At 49.5% G+C, this 23765-nt stretch overlaps 1 protein-coding gene across 1 annotated transcript in view; it reads right to left on the minus strand.

Moving 5' to 3' along the window:
- Positions 1-302: 302 nt before the first annotated feature.
- Positions 303-23765, minus strand: part of IQCA1 (IQ motif containing with AAA domain 1) — a 140169-nt gene continuing 116706 nt past the window's right edge. The window contains exons 22-23 of the mRNA XM_030454667.1: positions 5932-6051; positions 303-680 (exon numbers count right to left, since the gene is read on the minus strand). Of these exons, the coding sequence (XP_030310527.1) occupies positions 303-680; positions 5932-6051 (498 nt within the window). The remainder of the gene's footprint in view (positions 681-5931; positions 6052-23765) is intronic.

The following is a 23765-nucleotide window of genomic DNA, read 5'->3' on the forward strand; positions in this document are numbered from 1 at the left end:
ATTGCTGGGCCCTGAGGCTGCTGAGCCATCGGGAGGGGCGGGGAGGAGGTGGAGGGCGGCGGGGAGCAGCTTTGTTTTGCAGCTGGTGATAAAAACAATTACTTTATCACTAGCAAAACCGAGGCTCATGCAGACCCCAGCGAGGCAACTCTTGCGAGTCCCCCAGCCTTGGCTAGGGAAAATTTAAGTGCAAAAGCATCTCGCCTTACTGTGCTTTTCAAGTGATCTTTTTGCACGGAGGAAAGTGGGCAAAACGGGAGAGCAAGAGCAAAACTATTCCCCCCCCCACCGCCTCCATCCAATCAGTTGCTCATCCCTGAGGTCAGGGATGAGGTGTGAGCGCTGAACACCGGCGCTGCGGGGTGTCCATCGCAGCAATGACTGTGCGGGGCTCTGAGCTTCTTACAGCCCATTCGGGCTGCAGGAGCGGGCAGTGAGCGGGATGGGGGGTGAGGGGGAGCAGGATGCGGCCTTCGGCAGGGGGCGACAGGCAGCTCCACGCCTGTCCGCGACCGGGAAACCCACTCCCGCCTCCTCTCCGGCTTCTGAGCATGGGGGAAAAACCCCAAGCCCTCATTCGTCGCTGAAGTCCTTGGCACGTTCCCGTAGGAACTCATTTTACGCGGGGGTCTCGACTCCGGCAGAACGCCCCCAACCCGCGCCTCGGCTCCGTTGCGGCTCTGGGGTGTGTGTGGGTTTTATTCACCCCACAACTTCCACCCCAGTTCCCAGGCACGGCAGACAGGCTTTATTTTTTTTTCTTTTTTCTTGTTGTTTTTTTTTTTTTAATTATCTTTTTTTAATTGTTATTTTTATTCTCTGATTTTTTTAAAATTTAATTTTGTTTTTCCTATTTGTAGTTTTGTTTTTTTAAACAAACTTCAGGGCACTCGGGATTTTCAGTTTAGGAAAACCGGTAAAAAAACGCCACGCAGGATAAAAAAAAAAGGCAAGAAATTCGGCTTGAGTAATCCCGGTTCATACGCCGAAATTCGTTCACATGAAGAGAAATAGGCAACTTTTTTTTTCCCCTTTCTTTTAAATTGATTTGTATTTAAATAACCGGAATCCAAATATTTTAAGACCCCCAGAGGAAATCTTCATGCAAGGCGTCGGCACGGAGATATTATCTCTAGTGCTGGGAAAACCCCACTCACAAAAACAAGCTCCCGTTCCCGTTTTTTCTTGGAATTTAGTTGAGAAATCCGCCAGTTTAAAAATCCCGTATAAAAGTCTAAAATATTCCCGGGTCAGAGGGGCACCGTCTCATTAAAACCAGCGCGGTCCTGGAGCTGCACTGCAGACATTAAAGTGCAGTATTTTTCAATTAGAGCTGACGAATTCAATCAAAATTCCATAGATTAGGATGAAATGAGGCATGGGTCATTTACAGGGGAATTTAATTGCAGAGCCATTAGACAAATAGTATATTTGCCATTCTCACATTATCCATCATTTTAGACATCAATAGAAGGAACAGCATCTTTACTAATACACCAGCACTTCCCAATCTCTGCCTGTAAACACTCCCTTTCCCCATAGCTCCTGATTATATCTGATTTCATTTAAAGCCATGGGGGATTATAAATGTTCATGCAATCAGGTTCATTAGGACTTCAAAAATCTCATTTCTGATTTGGATTGCTTTGCGCATCACCCGCTTAAGCGAAGCCTGGGCGATGCCTTAAAAAAAAAATTATATATATATATAAATAAAAAAAAGCTCTTTCATTACCGGGGCCACTTCGGGGCTTGATTATCGCCCTCATGAGTCCCTGCTCAGCCACCGCGCAGGCTGCAGAGAGCAAAGCCCGGCTGCCCACCGGGACCCCACCCTCCCTCTCCATCCCTTGGGGGGGACCCGATCCTGCGGAGGTTCTGAAAGGACCCCGAGGGGTGCGGGGGAGAAACACCCGACGGGCTGGCAAAGCCTTTTTGCGGGGGCTCCTTCATTCTCCCGGGCTATCTAACCAGCTCCTTGCAGAAGGAGATGGGTTAGCATCAAGGCTGCTAAATGCCCATTATTTGGGAATTATTTTCGCGGCCGGCCAGGACGACCGGCGGTGTATTGCTGCAGGGTGGGAAAGGGAAGCGGACCAGCCCTGCCACAATCAAAAGGCGAAGAGCGGGATCTCTGGCATTTTTGCTTTGATAGCACCTTATTGTTCACCGCATCCATAAAACACGCGCATACAGCTCGATTTACCAACAAAATCCCAACAAACCTCAAGCAAACAAACTCCAAAAAAATCCACCTCAGAAAAGCCTTCATTTCACCCCAATGTATGGTGTGCTCAGCGCTCTGTTAGCTGCCTCAGTAATTTAATTGGAATGAAACGTGAAAAATGTGTCATTTTTTTGAAGAATTTATGCATCGCTTCCTGGAAATCTCATTCTCTTAACTAGCAGCCTACTGCGTTCTGTTTAGCAGCCGTAATCGCATTTTTATGTGCCTCCATATTATAAGTTAATGTGACCTCCTGTCTTTAGCTACTGGGAGAAAAAAAAAAATTAAAAAGTGATTATTTCCCATAACATCTGCATTAAAACAAGGAGACGCAGGAGGAAAAAAAAAAAAAAAAAGTATACTCAAAGGCTTCTTTGCACCCCAAACTTGGCAACATCCTCCCGCCCGAGGCATGCTCTCGCCCGCCGCCAGCAGAACGGCTCAAACCCAGGGGAAAAACCCCAATAAACCCTAAAAGTTTTTCTACATTTCTCTCCTATTTTCCTATCCCTCTGACGGGTGTTTTTTCCCCCTCCGTGCCCTGTCCTGCCCCGCCGCCAGCCCCGCCGCGCCCATCCCCGCCGCCTCCGGCCGAGCGCAGGGTGCCCCCTGCCGGCACCAAGGAGCCGTGCAGACGCCCACGCGTGTTCGAGGTCGTGTGTCTGTCCCCCCCTCATGCCCCTCCCATCTCCCCTCTGCCCTCCCAGCCCCCCTGGCCACAAACCTGCTTTTCCCCCCCCCCTCTTTGATGTGCGTTTTTCCCCCAACATGAGCCAAAATCCCAGATTTTTTTTTTTTTTTAATTTGTTTTTTTGAGTGAGGTGGGTTCAGCCACCTGGTGGGACTCTACCTCCATTCAATCTTGCCTAATACAGATCTAAGCCACATCATTCTCCCCAGTCGCAAGAGATGAGGCACCAGCCTCTGGATTTGACTGGTTCAAACACCCAGTGACTCAGCCAGGATGGTTTTCCTAAACTCCCCCTTCAGTCTCACCACCCCACCACCCCACGGCCCCCTCGGCTCTGGGTGCTGAACAAGCCATGAAGTGAAACAACCACTAAATTCACAAAATCCCAGGTTTCAAGGAGCTGTCAGGCTTTGCCATGGAGCTTTGCTGTTGGGCATTCCCATGGGGTCCAGACTCGGGCACCAAAGATGGGGACACAGGGGACTTGGGGATGCCCTTGCACATGGGCACACAGCTGCAAGGGTGAGGGAAGCTGTTGAAACAGGGAACCATTTGTGTTGGGAAAGAGCTTTGAGATCACTGAGTCCAAGTGTTAACCCAGCACTACCAAGGCTGCCACAGAACTGTGTCCCTCAGTACCACATCTACATGGCTTTAAAATCCCTCCCAAGTCCCTCCAGTGACTTCAGCGCTGCCCTGGGCATCCTGGAAGCTGCAGGTGGAAGCTGGGAGGGGGGAATCTCCTTTCCCATTCCCCATTTCCATACTTTCCAGTACTGGCTGTGGAAACTGTGGCTGCTGTCTCTGTGCTAGGCAGGACCCATCAGGTGCTGGTGCAAAGTCCCATCAAACACACCAAAAAGCTGATTTATTTATAAATATGTCTTCCAATCTTGAGTGTAATTATGCAGCAGAATAATGTGGCAAATTGTTGAGGGCTGTGGCAGGGCATAAGGACAGATGGTCTTCTGAGGGGCACATGCATGTGCTTGCTTTGGTTTGACAGAAATTAATTTGGGGAAGCTGAGGGTCTGGGAAAGCAAATCCTTGCCCCTACTGTGTGGTGAAATGAGGCAGCCAGGTGCCACTAATTACCGGGGAGTGGGCATGAGCTTGTGTTAAGCCCACCTGTGCCTGATCAGGGCAGGCCCCAACTGCGCATGAGCAGGGTTAGGGGGCCAATAAAAGGTGAGGCTTGAAGCACAGGCTCAGCTCAGTCCTGAGCAAGCCAGCAGAGGGGTCAGTTGAATCTGGAGCAATAGCTCTGATCCAGGCCGGTCAACCCTGAGGGCAATAGACTCAGAGCGCTATTTGTGAGTCTCTGCTGGAACACCTGGTTGGACCTTGAAGCGCCGTGCCCTAAAAGAGGTTTGTCTTGCTACACTCCTGGTGCTTTTTGACAAGTTGCAGTGTGAAATGAAAGCCCAAACTCCTCCATGTCGAGTTGCCACTGGGGCTTTCCAGCCCCTCTGTGTGCCATCCTGGGGGCGGTGATGGGCACAGGAGGTGCTGGTGCATCCCTTATACCATGGAGAGCTGGGAAAAATAAGGGGCTGCATCACCCCATCTCTAGTCCTGGGTGGAGAAAACAGCTCTTTCTTGGTGGCTTCTACAAAAAAAAAAAAAAAAAAAAGAGTATTTTGTGGTCTATATTAATGCCTCTGGGTATTGCATCCTGCTAATGGCTCCTATGATGGATTTCTGGTCCCACTTCTGCTTGTGCTCCTCACAGAGGGCATTTATCCAAGCAAATCTGGTACCCATGTAGGCTGATTTAGTCACCTCCCTCATGTTCTTGCCTTTGCACACCTGAGGAGCCCTGCAGAGATCCTTTTAAACAAGTTTTATTTATATCTGCTGCATGCTCAGAACTACTAATAATTTTATTACTCTTTATCATCTATTTAAAGCAAAATTACAAAAAAAAATCTATACACAGTTACAGCTGAAAGCACATTTTAGTTACATTATGAGTCCATGAAAAACAACAATTTATCATGAGAGGTGGCACTCTTTGGCCCAGCTGACAGCTCCTTGGCTCAGGACTCCCTGGGGCTCCAGCATCAGGTAATTCCACAGAACCTGGGGCTCTGGTAGCTGGGATGAGGCAAAAGCATTTACTGCCCCACAGTTTCTGAATGGTGGAGCAGCATAAAAACTGCAGGCACCAGCCCCTGCCTGCCAGACAGCAAAGGGACCCACAGAATAGCTGGGGCTGCTGCAAAAAGAGACAAAACATGAACATAGTTTGGTTTCATTTTGTTCCTCGTGAAGCCAGACAAACCAGAAAGGCTTTTGAGATGGAGGTCTGAGAGGAAGAGGTAAGAAACCCATGGGTGATGCTTGCCTATGGGTTAGGGGGCAGTGCACTTCCTGAAAGACCAGAGTGGATGGAGGATGCTCCTGCAAGCTCAGGCTGGATAGGGATTGCCCTGGGGATGCAGCCATGAAGGAGCCCAGCCTGGTGTCAGATGCTGAGTGTAGAGGGTGGTTCCTTCCTAGCAGCAACAGCCCCTCAGAAGATGTTAGACTTGATGTAGAAGTGATCTGCTTATTTCTGAGCCTGGGAATAGAAATAATTTCTCTCATTCCCCAGAATGAGCTGAAGACCTTTATTGGTATTTTGGCAGCCAGCCCCCTTGCAGCCAAGCCCCCCAAACCAAAGGCCTGGGGGCAGGGCAGACACTTGAGATAATTGGATGTCAGGCTGGCTGTACCTGTTGAACAACTGGGATCAAGCTTTCTAAAACCAACTTAGTGGTGTGGGCTTCTGCCAGGCAGTGATATGGCTCTGGGTTTGCTTCCAGGTGTTTATCATGTCCCAGGTGATGGACCTTTTGGTATTGATGGAGGGATGCAGAGCTGCTGAGATGAATCTGGTGTGCAGTGATGCTCTGTCACCCATTTATTCCCCCACTCACCTGAAGTTTGGGTGGGTAAAAAAGTTTCTCAGTGGGTAAAACTCCCTTCTAGGGTCTCAGCTGTCCCTGCCAAATCGCAAGCACTGCCTCACCTGGAAGATCTCCTCTGGAATGGCCTTGGCCCTCTTCTCAGAGATGGGGATCTGTAAGTAGGAATTGAAGATGACTTTGATGATCTCCATCATGGCTGCAGAGGACTCTAGCATCAAGTCCTGGGCAGTGAGAGGGGGTTCAGACAGAGCTGCATGTCCTGTGGGGGAGGGCATCAATGGCCTCATCCCACCCTAAAGCAGTCCAGGCTGGGATAGTGCCATGGCAGGGTGAGACAGGAGTTGGCTTGGTACCAGCATGCTTTGGAGACCTTTCTGTGAAGCTGTAGGAAGACTTGCCTTTCTGTGTCACTTCTTCATCTGCATGCAGCCCATGCTTCTTATTTACATTTTTGGTTTGTGCATGATAAGCCAGGATAATATTTTTATTATTGTCTTAGGGCAGAGGCTGTTTGGGGGTTAGTCCCTTGGGGAAGGCAGGAGGCCATATCTTCTGGGAGGGATGGTTAAGCAGCAGCTGGGCAGGTTGGTGGGGCCCCTGGTCTCTGTGGAAGGTGGCACTTCCCAGGGTGCAGAGCAGTGGGGAGAGGCCATGGGTGCTGATGGCATTGACATCTGCTCCCTGCTGCAGGAGGAACTGCACCAGGCTGGCACTGGCTGCCCCACATCCCCTGTGCAAGGAGCTCCTCTGCCTTTCATCCCAGGCATCTACACCAGCAATGTGGGCAGCCAGCAGCTGACAGAGCTTCAGGCAGCCCTCATCCAGTGCCTGCCCACAGAGGACACTGGGGGCTGTCTCTTCCAATGCACGGAGTGCATTGACCAACACCTTGTGCCATGGGCACGGTAGTAGGGGCAGTGCCTGGCAGCCACATGCAGTGCTGTGTTCCCTCATTGGGCAGGTCAGTGGTGGCCCCATGTCTCAGCAGAAGCTTGGAGGATCTGCAAACATGTGGGGAGGCTGGGGGGAGCATGGCATGGATGGGCTTGGAGTGGCATGGGATGGAGTGGGAGGCATAGAGATTAATGGAGTAGGAGGCGGCGTGGGGTGAGGATAGGGATCAGGCTGGAGCTGGGATCCCATGGGAGTTGTGGCACCCAAAGATTTTGGGAAGGAGCAGCAGAGTCTGGAGAGGGTGATTCTGTGCCCACCATAGAGGTGGTGTTGATGGCAGCTTGGCCGATACTGCCCTCTTGCCCTTGACCAGCATCATTCATGTAGGGCCGTTCCTGACTGTCCTTGACTGGTCCTGAACACCCTGATGATCCTTGATCACCTCATCCCCCCTGACTACCCTGACCCACCAGGGTCCCATCACCTTAGACCCATCAGGGAATGGTGATCCTTGTCCTGGGTGTGCAGGTGCTTGGGCAGTGAGGGGGGGTGCCTGTGGGTAGCCATGCCAGCTGGGGCTGTCCTGTCTGCTGGGGGGTGAGTCAGGCATCCAGCCATAGTGAGGCTGTAGGGTAATGGGTCCCTTTGAGCTTGTCATTTTCAGTTTCATCTCCTGGCACATTATGGAGGTGACGTAGATAATTCCAGCCCTTGGCTGACATCCTCCTTCTCAGCTCTGAACCACTGCCTACACCTTAATCTGGGCTAGGACCAAGCTGAGGTGGAGGGAAATGCCAGGGCTGGTGCCTCTCAATGTCACTGCCTGGGCAGGGCTGTGGGAGCTGGGTTTGCATGCCAGGCTGAGGAGTGATTTTTGGAGGGGGGGAAGAACCCTTGTGCTGTCCAGGGAGACTTTGAAAGTGTGGCAGATCCTGCTGAGGAGGTGGGCAGAGCCATCCTCCAGTGGCTGGTTGGAGTCTAAGGAGGTGCATCAACATTTAAACCCCCTGCCTGGTTTATTTTCCTCTAAAAAGCCTTTTTTGTTTGTTTGTTTGTTTAGCTCAGGTGTCACCCACAGCCCTAAGTGAGGTGCTAGGCTGGCACAGAAGTGAAACAAGGGGGGAGCTGAGGAGAAGTGGAGTCCCCATGTGAGCCCCCCCCCCCCAAGCAGGAGTGATGGTGAAGGAGAGCAAGGATGGTACCAGTGAATTGCTTGTTTTTCCTGGCCCAGATGAATGCTAACATATGTGAGAGAAGAAATAGTAAAATAAACGTAAAATAATAGTGCATCATCTGCAGCATCATCTCCACTCAGGTTTGACAGCAGCTGCTGAGATGTTGCCTGTCCTTGGTGGTGTGGGATCTGCATATCCCTCCCTGGGCTGCATCTCCCATGGGCATTAATCCTGAATTTGCCTGGAGAAGCTCCTGTGGGGCCAGACTGGATCTGTAGCCTTTGCAGGTGCAGTTCTGGGGGATCCATAGTATGGGGATGCAATTGTAGGGGAGCAGATTGAACGTGGGGTTATGCCAGTCTCCACATCTCCAGATCCTTTCTCTCCAATTCCCCTTTTACCTAAAATGTGCCAAATTCCATCCTGAAGAAATGGTTTGTCTCACTGAGGTTTTTCTGGAGCTTGTGATCTGCTGCTGGTCGGTAAAACTTTGCTGGGGAGGGTTTGTTGCTGGACAAATCACACCACAACTCAATTATGCTCACCAGCCTTGCCAGCAGGTGTTTGTAGCCCTAATTATAATGACTCTTTTGGGACTTCTCTGGGTTAGCTTAATCCTAACACAGTTCTGGCACTCTAAAATACCATATTCTGGGCAAACCAAGGAATGATTCTGCAAGAAAAAATGGAAAAAACCCAAAATTTCTGACTTGAGTGGAATCTATTTTTTCTAATAGATCACAATTAAAGCATCTCTGCTCCCTCCCGGACAAGGAGGCAACTGTTGGTGCAGAACCTGGGCACAAGGGCTGGTTTTGGCAAGCACTGTGTATTGATGTCAGGGCTGAAGATCTACATCTGTGTAGGCAAGAGAGAGGTAATATTCCCTTACCCTTAATTTCCAGGTATGAATTTTCCAGGTATGAGCAGATGGGAGTTCTTTCCCTCTGGGTGTCCTGCTCAGACATCCCAAACATTCTTCTAGAAACAGAAGGGTAGAAACACCACCCATCCCAGATGCTATTTTGCTGAAGGTTTCTTATTTATTACCAAGTTTAGTGGCTAAACTGCTGAAAGAAATCTGAGTATTTATATATTGAATTTCCCGCCCTGGCAGACAGGGAATGCTAGTGAGGGTCTATAAATACAGGGTGATGTTCTCCAGGTAATGGGAATGCTGGGCTCTGGAGAGGAACACAGAATCAGCCAGGTTGGAAAAGTCCTCTGAGATCATCAAGTCCAACCCTTAACACATCCTCTCATTTGGATGGATGGGCTGCCAGCAGGGCATGGGTGGATGGCATTCAGGTTTGCTGGCCACATGCTCTTTTTTCAGCATCTACTCTGCTGAGGAACTGATGCTCTAACACCTTGCCAGCATTTCTGGCCTCTCGGTTTTTTATTAGCACCCTGTTTTTTGCCCTCAAATGAGACTAAAATCCCACTAAACAAGGCTCAGCGATGGCTTGCTGCTTTTTGAGGTCTCCTCTCCAGTTTGCTAAGAATGTTTCAAGAAGAAGAATATAGATACAAGGTGGCACAGCAAACAAACCAGTTTGTTTTTTATGCAGCCAGGTACCATCAACCTGGCCGAGCAGCTCCCAAGTGGTAGTGAGACCCTCAAAGAGCCCTCACAAGCAGTTCTGCCTGATTTTGATTACTCTAAACTCACTTTCAAACCTTTCCTAACTCAGCTGTGGGTGATGGGTAACCCACCTGAATGCTTTCTTACTTGGGCAAGTTACTTGTTAGGTGAAAATCACATTTATTTGTGATAAGAGGGCAGGGTGGCAGAGGCTGTAGGATAATTCCTGTCCCTAAAACTTGCTCAGACCCTTGGTTTTCTGAAGGAAAAATCCTCTCTTCAGTTTTCTCTCCCATCACTTGGGTCAGAGCAAAGCTTTTCCCTCCTTTGTTTGGTTCTTTTTCATGGACAGTGGCCATCTTTCCATCTCTTTGTGACTTATTTCAGTATTGATCCCACCTGGAAAAATATCCTGGCTCTGGATGCAAGGATTACTCATATTAATTTACTACAAGAAGAAGAAAGGAGACCTATTCTTCTTTCAAAGATGGAAAAATCTTTTTGGACACTGGTGAAACTGGTGCTGAAGGCTGGTGTAGGGAGTGCTGGCACCAGGCAAACGCCAGCCCCAAGGCATTGCTCTCCATGCTGGCTCTGCCAAAATCTGGTGATTTGTGGGTGCTCCTCTGCATGAGTCTTTGTCCTGCCACAGCAATTGAGGAAGCAGCTTGTCCAAGGAGTGGGACAGGCTCTGTGCCCATTTTGGGACTCTTTATTTTTTTGCTCAGAGCCCCTGAGGCACCTGTCTTCCCTGGTGTGGGGATGAGTTTCTAAAATTATGATTCTGGATGCTCCAAGTGTTGTATTTGGGCAGAGGATGCAGTTTGGCAGTAGATGTTGCTAAATGCTGGCTTTTAAGAGTCCCTGCTTTTTTTTTATTATTTGTAGTAAGCTTCCTCCTTGCAGCACGTCCAGGCTGATGCTGCCACAGGGCTGGGTCCAAGAGCAGCAGGTCAGTGCCCATCTCCCTGGTGTCTGGTAGCCTTGCTATCTTGATAGAGTTGCCTTTTTAGGCACCTGCCTTCCTGCTTTGCTCCTGTTTTCCACCAGTTCCTCCCATGATGAGCCATACTCATCCAACATCCTCTAAGCAAACCCTGTCCCATTTCCCTAAGCTGGCTGCTTTCGTGCTTACTCCCTACCCCACTTGCACGGAGCTCCTTGGATACTGTCTTCTCCTCCATTGACTCATTTTGCCCAGAGAAGTTATGGAGTCCCATCAATGTTCAAGGCTAGGTGGAATTAGATGAGTTTTAAGGTCTCTCCCAACCCAACCCGGTCTGTGATTCCACGATCTTGACATTTCTCTCCCATCTCTTGGGGCTGGAGCATGGGAACCAGAAAACCACTCTGGTTTAAGTTCCCAGTGTGGGGAGAAAGCTCAAGAAGTGACTGTAAGGGCCATAAGCCCAAGGTGCACAAAGGCAGGGGTGACATCTTCTTTCTCCTGGGGAAGGCAAGCCCTGAGGGGTTTCTCTCCAGAGAAATTTCTCTCCCTGGTTGCACAGTCAACCTGAGATCTTCAGGGAGTTTTTTCCACCTTGCAGATCTAAAGGAGAACTCCACCACCATGGTAGTGTTCACCATCCCTTCTGCTGTGAGTACCACAATGTGAGGCAGGGTATACATCCCCCATCCCTGTGATGTGCCTTCCCACTGCCCTGTGCCTGCTCTTGTCCCCAGCACCACCAGGAGACCTGAGACTTGTCTCTCCCCCTCAATTATTTTTATTTAATTTTTTTTTGGGGATGTCAATAAAGGCAAACTCCTTTAATCATCCCAGCTTTAAGAGGGAAACAGGAGAGCGCCAGGGAGAGAGTGCAGTGAATTTAGAGACTCATCTTACCCCACCATGTTAATTATCTCTGCTGTAAAAAAGAGGTCAAGGAGAGGAACTCTACTAAATAGGCCGGCATTGGCATGAACAGCTCCTAAAGTGAAGAAGGTAAGACTGAACTTTACTGGAACTTTTTTTTTTCCCCATCTCTTCAAAAAGCATCTAGATTAAAGCTCTGATATCCTTTTTGTTGAAATCTCATGGATTCTGAAGCTCAAATGGCTGGAAGGAAGCCCAGATAATTTTTTTTTATCCCAGTCACTGAGACGCTCAAAGGTTTTAAGTCCTGCCCCTACGGTGAATTGCCGAGTAGATGGGAATACAGAAGAACCTGGCACATAGGTGTTCTGACCATTGTTATCAAGAGGGAGAAAAATAAAATAGCTCTCTATGTAGGTCAATGACCTGCTCTTTATTGCCAGTAAAAAATTAAGGATGACCTAAAATCTACTACTCAATAAAAAAAAAAATTAATAACATTTTCAAAAAGAGCGAGGTAAAGTAGTCCTCCCCCTAATCAAAGAGGAAATGTTTGTGTTACCTAAAGGTTGACCTCCTCAGTCTCTAACTTTAGCAAAGTCTTTGTGATTGAAAAAGCAGTGGTCGAAACCTCAAAACCTGTCTGAAATGTCTATTAATTTTTGATCTTTCAAGGGAGTTGCCTTAGTTATTATTTAACCCCCATAGTGTCAGGTAACACAGTTAAGGGGTTCTCGGTATTTCCATTATAAAGCACAAATATTCAGGGCTTATAACTCAGCTGTTTCCATGTTGTGTATCTCTGTTCCCCATGTGCTGGCTCTCCTGCCATCCCCCTCCATCCCTTGAGTGGAAATAATATGTAAATCTGTGACAGAAGCTTATTTTAAATATATGGGTGTGGGGTTTTTCCCCCAGTCTGGTAAGCCCCTGACTGAACCCAGGATACCTGGGCCTCTGTGGGTCATGGAGCCCTCTCCATGTACCAGATTGGTTTCTGCCCATCTCTGTGGGGCAGCTGATGCCCTAAAATACCTGCTCAGGGTGTTTAGGATGGTTCAGGGTTTGAAGACCAAAGGTTTTAAGCTCAAAAAGAATTAAATCCAGCTCCTTATTAATGGTGAGGGCTGCTTGTAGGGCTGCATCCTCCCTTATCCACCCCACTTCATCCAGCCCTTGTCACACCCTTGGTTAATCTTTAGATTTAAGCAAAATTTGCTTAATATCTGATTTTTGGCAATCTTGCAGAGGTTCTTATTTATAAGGTGGGCTGGAGATAATAACGTCTGAAAACCTTTTCTTCTCTGGCTGCTTTTCTTTTGCAGAGCTCTTTCCCTAATGCATGGCCTACAACATACTGGACCCGTGGTGAGAACTTTGCCTTCCCCACCTCCTTCTCGTTAAGCTTTCTGGCTGCTAAAGGGGAGAGGATTGAAGCCAGGGTGGCTTTTCACTGAAGCTGGCAGGTGATGAGATTCACTGAGGCCCTAAGCAGTTTCATCAGGATATCAAGGTGCTGAGCTCTTTACAAAAAAATATTCAAAAAAATCCCAGTACCCTGGCTATAATGATTCAGGCACTTAGACTCCTACTGAGACCTGTGTGTGTGAAAAGCTTGTTTTTTCAAGGCAACATTTGTGCCTGTTTCAGTGTGATGCTGACCCAGAGTGAGAAAGGAGCAGGCATCCATGGCTGAGCTTTAACCCTAGCTATAAACTAAGTTGGGTTTGTATGTGGCTGGAACAGGGCACAGAGGTGTAATTTCTCCCCCCCCTCACCCTCCCACCCCTGACACCATCCCTTTGTTACAGTCCTGAGGCTGGGATTTTGGGAGTGGGTGCTCTGATTAGCACTGACATCCCTTGTGGATGGGGCTGAGGGATGCAGGAAGCTGGGGTAACCCAAGTAGCCTGTGACCTGACCCACCCTGAGCACCTCCCAGCAGAAAGCATGCTGGATCTGGGATGTGGGACTTAGCAATTTTTGGAGAAAAATCATCAGGAAAGGAAGAAGGAAAAGCCTGTGGAGCTGGGCTGGACTGGAAAGGAGACCTGTGCCATGCAATGTGCCTGGCACCAAAATGTCACTTTTGGATATGCTGATGGAGGGAGATGTGGGAAGCCTTGCTGGGGACCAGGACATCTTTTTTTTTGCACCCCAGAGAGATAAAAATGCTGAAGTACATGCAAAGGGGACATGGGCAGGGGTTGTCAGTGGGAGGGATGCTCCTTACCCCAGGGAGCCTTGGGTGATGCAGAGGTGCAGCAGGGCCATCCCCTTGTTAGGTTGGGCTCAGCCTCCTGGTCCAGCAGCATCTGTAGGCAGGCAGGGTACCCCCCTGGCAGGCTGCATGCAGGGCTCCCAGCCCCCCAAGTGCCAAGGCAGGGTCAGCACCACAGTGCAGGAGGTAACATCAGGAAGGTGATGCCACCATGGCTGGCAGAGAGGGACAGTGGAGTGGTCACCTCCTGCTCCAGTGACCACAGCCCTGTGGGAGGAGGGACAGGGATAATGCTGGTCCATGGGGGCACAGAGGGGATGCACTGTGGATGTCCCTGCCTCCTGCATACCAGCTCTGCCAACAAACCAAATCAAGAAGCTGCTTTTTCCTTTTTTTCTGTTAACTTCCTGGCAACTTTTGGGGTTTCAGAGAGGCTGGTCAGGGCTGGGGGCTCCTCCAAGTGCTGTTGGCAGGAGGGGGAAGCAAAAAGCCCCCGGGTGCCTGCATGTCCAGGAGTGGGATAAGACAAGGAGATGTGGTGCTTCAGGACATGGTTTAGTGGTGGCCTTGGCTTTGCTGGGTTAATGGTTGGACTTGGTGATCCTAAAGGTCTTTTCTGGCCAAAACCATTCAATGAATCTATGATTCCATGATTTCGTATGGCATGAGCTGAGGAAACCAATTCTCTGCCAGCAACCAGGGAGGCTGGAGACCCTCTGTGCCAGACTCCAGTGGCAGGAGCTAAAGGGAAGCTCAGGAATTCACAAGCTGCACCCAGGAGAAGAGAAAACCCACTTGTCTGGGCCTGAAGGCACCCAAGCTGGATGGGAGCACACTGGGAGGGTGATGCAGGGCTGGGCATGGCATGACCTGGGTTTGGACTCAGCTGGAGCAAAGCATCATCTTCCCCTGCAGCTCCAGGAGCATCAGGAGATGCTTGCTGGGATCCAGTGAGCCTCTGGAACCATGGGGAGCATCTGAGCTTGGGAGGCACCACATGCCACCACCCTGCAAGCATTTTCTTCCTTCCAGATCAGACCAGGATGCTCTTCCTGAGCCCCTGGATGGGGTATTTGGGCTGGGAGACCTCTTGCAAGCTCTCCTGAGCCATGGAGCCCCTCATCCCAGTTTGGGAAAAACACGTGGGTTAGTAAGTGCAAAAGAGAAGAGAATAACAAAAGAAAGTATTGAATATTTATGACTGGGTCAGTAGGGCACTGTCAGCTTCCCAGAAACCAGACACCTCAGAAACAGGCTCTCTAGAAGCAGCATTAGGCATTAAAACCCATGGCACCTCCCCTGTTTAGGGTTAGAAAATACCTGTTGGTTTATTTTTTCTGGACTGGCCTTTAGTGGAAAAGCACCTGAAATCTGTAAGGTGCTTGGCTTTTCACCTGCCATTCCAGCTCATTTTTACTGATCTCAAAAAAAGCAGGTTGACATCTTGATAGTAGTATTACTCAGTCATCACATTGAGGCTTCTCAGGTGTCCTGTGACCAGGGCTGTGTAAAACTTGGTGGCAGGAGTGGGAACCAGTAGAGGATGCTCCAAATCCAATCTGGGGAAAATCTGTAGCTTTTCTGTCCCAGGTCCTGGTAACTCACCCATTCCAGTGTTTCCTGTGTGTGTGTAGGTCCTGGCTGGGAGGATAAATGGGCTTTTATAGTTCATTGTTTCCATCCTCCTGGGCTCATTGGCTAATTATAATCCAGTTAAGGGTCTATTGTGGTATTTATAGCTCCATCAGGGTCAGATGATAACAGGCAGGAGATACAATGAGGGTTACTATGCTGGTTGGGGTCAGCACCTCTGAGATTAAATTGCTGGTTTAATTGCAGGCAGCAGCTTGGGACATGGGCCTTCAGACTGGGAGGAAAGTGCTGTCTGCCATTCAGGGGGTAAAACAAAAAAAAATTTAGTCAGCTTCTGTCTGCTTAGCCCCAACATAACTTCCCTGGTGTGCTCTGAGCTCTGATGAAGTGGTTTTCATTCTCTGCCCAGTGCTGTCTTTTTTTTTTGTTCTTTTTTTTTTTTCTTTTTTTTCTTTAAGACACTCAGACCTGTCTCCACTCTCATGGTTCCTATATGGAAAAGTCTGGTGGCCAACCTGATGCTGGTGTCTCCACAGGGATAAAAAAGACAGGGGTGCATGAACCCTCCTGGGTTCCTGGCCTGGCCAGTGCCCTGGGGAGCCAGAGCCCAGGGTTGGCCATGTCCTGACGTGGGGACAGATGCCAGCCCAGCATTCCCACTCTTGCTGTGCCCGTGCTTGTGGCTTCTTTCCTCAAGGTCACAGGAGAAGCTGGCAACAGGAACAAGAACAGACCTCTACATCTTGTGACTTGGAAGCTCTGGGTGACACAATCCCCCTGTCCTGGAGAATAAGCAGGATCAAAGTGGATCTTGGGATAGATGCTGAATTCAGCTGGAGCAACCAGACTGCTGGAATGAATCATAGAATCATAGAATTAGCCGGGTTGGAAGGGACCTCAGAGATCATCTAGTCCAACCCTTGACCCACCGGAGCAGTTGCTAGACCATGGCACTGAGTGCCACATCCAGTCTTTTTTTAAATGTCTCCAGGGATGGAGAATCTACCACCTCACCGGGCAGTCCATTCCATAGCCTAATCACCCTCTCCGTGAAGAAATTCTTTCTAATATCTAACCTAAACCTCCCCTGGCACAACTTAAGACTGTGTCCTCTTGTCGTGTTGAAGGTCGTCTGTGAAAAGAGTCCAGTTCCCACCTGGCTACAGCCTCCTTTCAGGTAGTTGTAGACAGCAATGAGGTCTCCCCTGAGCCTCCTCTTCTTCAGGCTGAACAGCCCCAGCTCTCTCAGCCTCTCCTCCTAGGGCCTGTGCTCGAGTCCCTTCACCAGCCTGGTTGCCCTCCTTTGGACCTGTTCCAGGACCTCTACATCCTTCTTAAACTGAGGGAACCAGAACTGGACACAGTACTCGAGGTGTGGCCTAACCAGCGCTGAGTACAGGGGAAGAATCACCTCCCTGGACCTGCTGGCCACGCTGTTTCTGAAATGCTTCCTGTTCTCTCCCTGAGGAGTCAGCCTGGGGCTGACAGAAATACTTGGGACCTTCTCCATAGCTCTATGCAAGCAGGGACCTTACAGGTGACCATGAGGATCCCTGGGCCAGCACATCCGGGCTGCCACTCACTTAAGGTTTCTTTTTGGGTCTCCTCAGTGTGGCTGAAGTGGGGCCATCTGGCCCCAGAGACTATGGGGAATGCATGAAGCCACAAAAAATAGCCCAGCATGGGTTGTGTCAAGCTGGAGGACACTGACTTAGGGTCCTTGTGTAAAATAACCCCTTGTGTAAATGAGGTTGACTTCAAATGGGGTCCCTGTTCACCTCTGGCTGCAGTGGGACCTAATTTGAGGTCACTCTCCGTGGTCCTTCCTGTTTTCTTCTCCCCTCTGACCTCAAGGCTGGCCTTCCCACCTGGCTTGCTGACCACAGCAACTTGGTTGGTTTGTAACCCCCAAATCCCACCATCTTCCTCTCTTCTTTTACCAGTATTTGCTCTTTTGCTACCTTCAGCCTTTGCCTGCCCCTTCAGGTATCCATTCTGGCATCAACTGAACCACTTCCATATCTCCTGGGTTCCCTTAGCCAGTGCAGGAGAAGGTTTTGGAAACCTAGGGAGCAGCACAGACCAGGATGATTTTCCCCAGAGATTTGTCCTGGGTGGTGTTTCCTTAGCTCCCTGTCTCTGTCCATCAGGAGCCTGGTGATGTTTTAGTGGCTATGTGGAGGAATCCTGCCTCCCCATGCCCTCCCTCTCCCCAGGAATTACCTGTTCACAGCACCCACACCTCCCCACTGGCAACCAGGGATATTTAGCAGGGAGCCTAGACTTTTCCTGCCAGACACTGGCTATTTATGCAAAGGGTGTGTGGATGTGTCTGGCATTAAACTGCTGCTGAGGCTGTGCTGAAATACCCCATGACCCCTTCTCACCTGCCTTTTAATCAGCACTCATTTGCACAGAACACTTGTGCTCAGGTTGGTTAATGACAGGATTGACAGCATCACCAAATGAGAAGGTTAAACCACAGCCAGGGTTGGTGCCAGGAGGCAGAAAAATATCCTCATGTAGTTGAGCCTGAGCTCCTGCCAGCCAAGTCAAGTGCTACTTCCACCACAAACAGCAAGTGATGTTAGGAGGAAATGGTGTTCCCATGTTTTCCAGGGGAATGCTGCCAGACAGGCAGGAAGGATTTACTGAAGGGAAGAGCTGGCAGCCAGGATACCTGAGAAGCATCCTGGTGTCCCCTTTGTGGCAGTGCTTTTGGGAAGTGAAGGAAGGTGGGGACCCCTCTGCCATGCTGAGCAGCCTCAGGTACATCACCTCTCCTCCAGCATCCCTGTGCATTGGCACCCTCAGTGTCCTGACTCTGCAACCAGTTAAGCCAGGGATCAGTAGAGGTGTTCCTACCCAGGATTGGGTCCCAAATGCTGACGAGGATGAGCACTTCATTAGCAGCAGCCTCACACACATTAATCTCTACTTGTGGGGGTAGCATCTTAACCTTCTCCCTGCGTGCGGCTGTTTGCAGAGTACACCTCATTTAACAAAACATTAAGCATTTTACTTCCTCAGATCAAGTGTATCTATTAATAATGACTTAAATTGCCTGCGCTGGCTTCACATTATGAGGAAAACTCATTCCTGGGACATGGAAAAGCACGGCACACAGCAGCCAAATGACTTCAGCACAAGCTTGTTCCCCAAGTTGAGGTGTTTAGTGGTGACTTGGTCCTCACACTTGGGAGATTTCAGCCCATAACTTGCCCTGATGGCTAAAAAAAAGGCTGCCTTCAAAAATCTGGTGAGTCCAGATGTGCCCATGCTGAAAGATCCTGGCATTTCTGCTGTGATTTACAGCTGCTCCCTGGCAGCAGGAAATGGCATTATTTATTTTTTTCCAGGGAAATTTCCAGCACAGAGAAGGAGCCTGAGGGCTGGCAGCCCATGGCACTGCCTCCACCAGCTGCTCTCCAGTGTAGATTGCAGTGCATGACTGATTTAAAGCTTGCACACCCCTCCTCTACCCCCCAAAATAATTACAATTAGCTGGCTGAGCAGCAGAGCACCCTGTGATGCCTGTGCATGCCCTGGCACCCTGCAGCTGTGAGGAGGAGATGCTGTGCCCACAGCCAAGGGACTGGGGGGTGAGTGGAGAAGGTGACAAAGCCACCAGCCATAGACAAAAAGCCATCAGTTGCCCAGGCCTGTTTTGGAGAGAGGGTGGCTCTCTAAGATGATGCTCACTGGTCCTTCTGGACACTGTCCTGTCCTGGGTGGGCAGCATAGAGTCAGAGGGGGAATCACTTCTCTCCCAACCAAGTTAAAGCCACCTAGCAAACAGCAAACTTGCTGCCCAAACCTCCTCACATTCATATTTCCAGCACTCCCCCCATGGCCCTGTGTGACAGCACTGCCCAGTTATGTGCCTGGTGGCCCAGGGTCTGGGCTGGGAGGAGGGGTCATGCATTGCAAGCCCCTAGAATAAAACAACTTCTGCTGAAGCAATTGCAGGAGCAGAGCTGACAGACCAGATCACTTTTCAGAATTGTTGCCCAGTGAAATATAAACTCATCCTGAGGCTGCATTGATTTTGTCTGGTTTTTATTGGAAATTAGATAATACTTAAGCAGTGCCGAAACATTTCCCTTTAACAGCTTTATATAGGACAGTGAGGTGGACTTTATATATATTGCTTTATGGTGGCCCTTCTTTGCCAAAGGTAAATAGTTAAATTCAATTTTGAAAATGTACCCTTTCCAGTTCTTATAGCTGTGCAGTGCTTTCCTGCCCTCCCTCCTTTTCCAATAAATTATAGGGATGAAAAATCTCCAGCTCTTCACCTAAATAAAAATATCAGGTGAACCTTCTCCTCCCTTCCCTGCTGAAGCACTGCAGTGCTGTTAATTATCCTCTGGGAATTCAAGGCCATTGAGCATCCTCTTTTAAAGGTGAAGGGGAGCACTGCTAATTGTTTAACTCCTCATTATTGTGACGGGGAAATGCCACCCTGGGTGCCAGCCTGGAGACACATCCCAGGTTGGCCCTCCATCTCTTGGTCCCTTACAGTGCGAGGCTGGTTGATGGCATTTGCTACTTAGCAGTTTGCCCCTTGTCTCCAGCAGCAAGGAGACTGAGTTATTTTAAGTAATCACACCTGAGGTTATTGAGTTGTGGGCTGTAAAGGTGGTTTTTGGTTTTTTCTTCCATTTTATCCTAAAATATTAGAGCCCCTTTGACAAAAGAAGCACTGAGCATCTCTGCCAGGCGTGGTGCCTGTGCTGCCCTGGGCTGCAAAAGGCTCCAGGTAAGCAACAGGAATGGGTGCATAGATGGAGTTTTCAGCTTGGGTTTCCTTAGATTTGGGGATGTGGGAGGCTCAAGCCTCCCCTGCAATTTTTTTCCCTTTCTCTTGCTACCTCTTTCTCCTAGAAGGCTGAACATATGCAGCACGGGCAGCTTCAGTCCTTGGGTGTGATCACAGAATTACAGAATCACAGAATTACATTGGTTGGAAAAGATGGTTTGAGGGTTATGGCCAAGAGGGTTTACCTAAGTGCAAGGGCTGGTTTCTCCCCACTTGGAAGCTGGTTTTCATCATACATCACAAAATTCCAGACTGGTTTGGCTTGGAAGAGACCATAAAAGCTCAGTGGTTCCAACCCCCTGCCATTGGCAGGGAGACCTCCCACCAACCCAGGTTGCTCCAAGCCCCATCCAACCTGGCCTTCAACACTTCCAGGGATGGGGCAGCCAGAGCTTCTCCAGACACACCTGGGACAGTGTCTCATTACTCTCACAACAAAGAATTTTTCCTACTGTCTAACCTAAATGTCCCCTCTTACAGTTTAAAACTATTACCCCGTGTCCTATTGTTACATGCTCTTGTAAAAAGTCCTTCCCCAGCTTTCTTGTCAGTCTTTCCCCTGTCTTCCCTTAGATTTCCTTTTACCTCTTTTTTAATGCCCACCCCAAACTTCTCTAAAAGCCACCATCTCTCCTCTGGTTTCATCTGGAAGGACTTAGGAGCACAGAAACACCCAGTGGGGAAGATGCCACTGAAAAGAAACCTGCACAAGCAGCCCTGTTCTGCAATGCAGGGAAAGAGTGAAGATTCCGTGCAACTGGGGAAGGGCAGAAGTGGGGCCATCCTGGGGAACTCACCCAGAAGGTGCCACCATCCTTGGCACAACCTCCCAGAATACAAGCCCGAGGGGTTTGTCTCTAGTGCTCAGGGAAAAAGCTTTGTGCCTGTGATCAGAGTTTCAAAACCTCTGGGCTGGGCAGGGGACTGGGCTCCACCAGCTGCAGCATGGTGCCAGGGCATGGTTTTGTTTTCAGTTTGCCTGGATTTGGTGGGGAAAAAAACAGGAGGGAAGGAGACACATGAAATAAGCTGTCTGATGTAATGGTGGGAGGGAAGGAGAGAGGAAATAACTGGTTTGACTGCAGCAGCTTGTAGGACAGCACAAGATGCCCCCTCCTACTTGCCCTGTGGCCAGTGAGTGCCCACGATGGTGTCCATGGGGGTCTGTGGCACCAGAGGAAGCAGAGAGGCTGCTATTGCAGAGGATGAGGAGGAAAAGGAAGGAGGAATGTGGAAAGGCTTAGAGGCTCCTTGTAGGGTCCCATGATGCAGAACCCTGTACTGGGATGGGAGGCATCAGGGGTGTTATGTGCCACATGTCAACATCACTGCCTGCAGGCTGACCACCTAAAAAGGGACCTAAAAATGGTTACGGGGTGAGGATCCAGCATTGGTTATCTCAGGACTCAAGGCCCAGTCCTTTTCCCAAAACTCATGAAGATTGAAGTGGATTCCCCCCATTTCCAGGCTGGATCTCCTCCAGGAGCACCACTGTCATCCAGCAGGCTTTTCTTTACCACAACACAAGAGGAACAAAGGAAGTAGAATCCTAGGAAGTGATTGGCACCCCGAGCTTTAATAAGCCCTTTGCTTGCTTTCATGCTGTCCTGTGCTGTTCTGCTCCTAAGCAAAATTAGCTTTTGACACCTGAAGGTGTAATGTATTTATGGAAGGAAGGTATTTATGGATTGGAGGATGTGTTTCCCAAGTGCACCCTAACTAGAAAGTTATGGAGATAATTACTTGCCCTCTGGGGTACAGAAAAACAAACTCAACCATCTCTTGCTGCCCGTATCTATTTCTGGAGATTGATTTATTCCCTACCAGTGGACACATCTGAACTTTGCTTGTTAGTGCTAATTAGTGGGGACTCTGCATGACTCATTACTGCTCCGACCTCTTCTTGATGCAGCTGCACTTCACCTGCAAAGCCATCTGGTTTGCCTGCTCGGCTCTGCCTGCATTCCTGCCCGCCCTTCCCATCACTTGTGGGGTAAGGACTGGAAACCCCACCTCGGAAATTACAGGTTGCTGCCAGGGTGGGATGTGGCAGCTGGTTCCCAAGGCCTGGCTGAGGCACCAGGCCCATCTGTCACAGTGGGTGAGCTGTCAACACCCCTCCACCCCCAGTCCTTGCCCTCCTTCAGCAGGAAATGTTGAGGGATATCCCCTGAACAAGGAAGGTGGCTCTGGAAGGCTTGGTGGGGGCTGGAGCTCTGGGCTGCCCCTGACAGTCCCCTACAGGTATAGGGGAAGGTGTTGGCTGCTAGGGATGCCAAGAGAGTCATGAAGGAGCTCCAGGAAAGCTGGGAAGGGACTTTTTCAAAGGACATAGAGTGACAGGACAAGGGAAAATGTTTTTAAGCTGGAAGAGGGGACATTTACAGGAGTTATGATGAAGAAGTTCTTTGTTGTGAGGGTGTAGTGAAATGAGGCAATGAGGCAACCAGGTGCCACTAATTACCAGGCAGTGGGCATGAGCTTGTGTTAAACCCACCTGTGCCTGATTAGGGTGGGCCCCAGCTGCACATGAGCAGGATTAGGGGGCCAATAAAGGTGAGGCCTGAAGCACAGGCTCAGCTCAGTCCTGAGTAAGCCAGCAGAGAGGTCAGTTGGATGTGGAGCAATAGCTCTGATCCAGGCTGATCAGTCCTGAGGGCAACAGACTCAGAGCACTGTTTGTGCACTTCTGCTGGAACCCCTGTTGGACCTTGGAGCGCCGTGCCCTAAGAGAGGTTTGTCTTGCAACATTAGGGTGGTGAGACACAGGCACAGGCTGCCCAGAGAAGCTCTGGCTGCCCCATCCCTGGAAGTGTTGAAGGCCAGGTTGGATGGGGCTTGGAGCAACCTGGGTTGGTGGGATGTGTCCTTGCCCATGGCAGGAGGTTGGAACCAAACAAGCTTTATGGTCTCTTCCAACCCAAACCAGTCTGAGATTTTGTGATTGTATGTCACAAATGGGTCAAAGACATCCCAGATTTGGGAGCTTTATCTTGGCAATGGAGGAGGGATGGCTTTGTAAGCCTAAGATGAAATGCTGGCTCAAGGAAGGACCCTGCTTGAGAGTTTTAGGGATGGAGGCATCTCCTGGGTGCATTGGAGAAGTTGATGTAAGGATGGGGTAGGATTTTGGGCTGTGAGGTGGCACCGTGGTGTGCCCACATGTGCAGCCTTTCCAACTCACTCCACCAGGAGAGAAGGGCTTACTTCTCACTGTGTATTTTTAGGATAAAATGATGTGGGATGTGGGGTCCGCTATGCCTATGCAGGCTTCCATTGGGCTTTGAAATGATGATGTTGAGACCCCAGCTTTTTGACTGGCCAGATGCATTTTGCCATTTCTTCTTGAGAGTCTTTTTAGGTGCTGTCAATGCTGTGGCACTTGAGATGGAGCTGTCTGAAGGCACATGTAATTAGAGCAATTATGTGTGTGACTTAGCCAAACTTTGTGCTGAGTGTAGTGGTTTTGCTGGCCAGGGGTCTCATTTGCATGATCTCCATCTCCTTCTCCTAACCTTTCAGCCTATTCGCAGTTCCAGTCACTCCTAAGGAGAGGACAGGATTGCACCCAACCTTTAACCTCTCCTCCAGCTTTTGCTGGGCTTGACACCCTGTCTCTGGTCTTAATGACTCATGAAGATTTCCAGTTGTTCTTCAAACAGTCTTTCTTGGTGTTTTCCTTCTTGTTTCAGCCTAGTCTCTTTGCAATCCATTAATTTTTTTTTCCCCTGGAGCTTGATCTTGCATTAATTTTATGTAGAGAGCTGAAGTCTCACTGGACTAAGGAGCTGCTGGCTGGGCAGGTGCAGTGGCTTCTCCTTGTGTGTCT

This window comes from Calypte anna, chromosome 7 (assembly GCF_003957555.1).
Source record: "Calypte anna isolate BGI_N300 chromosome 7, bCalAnn1_v1.p, whole genome shotgun sequence".
Taxonomy (NCBI): domain Eukaryota; kingdom Metazoa; phylum Chordata; class Aves; order Apodiformes; family Trochilidae; genus Calypte; species Calypte anna.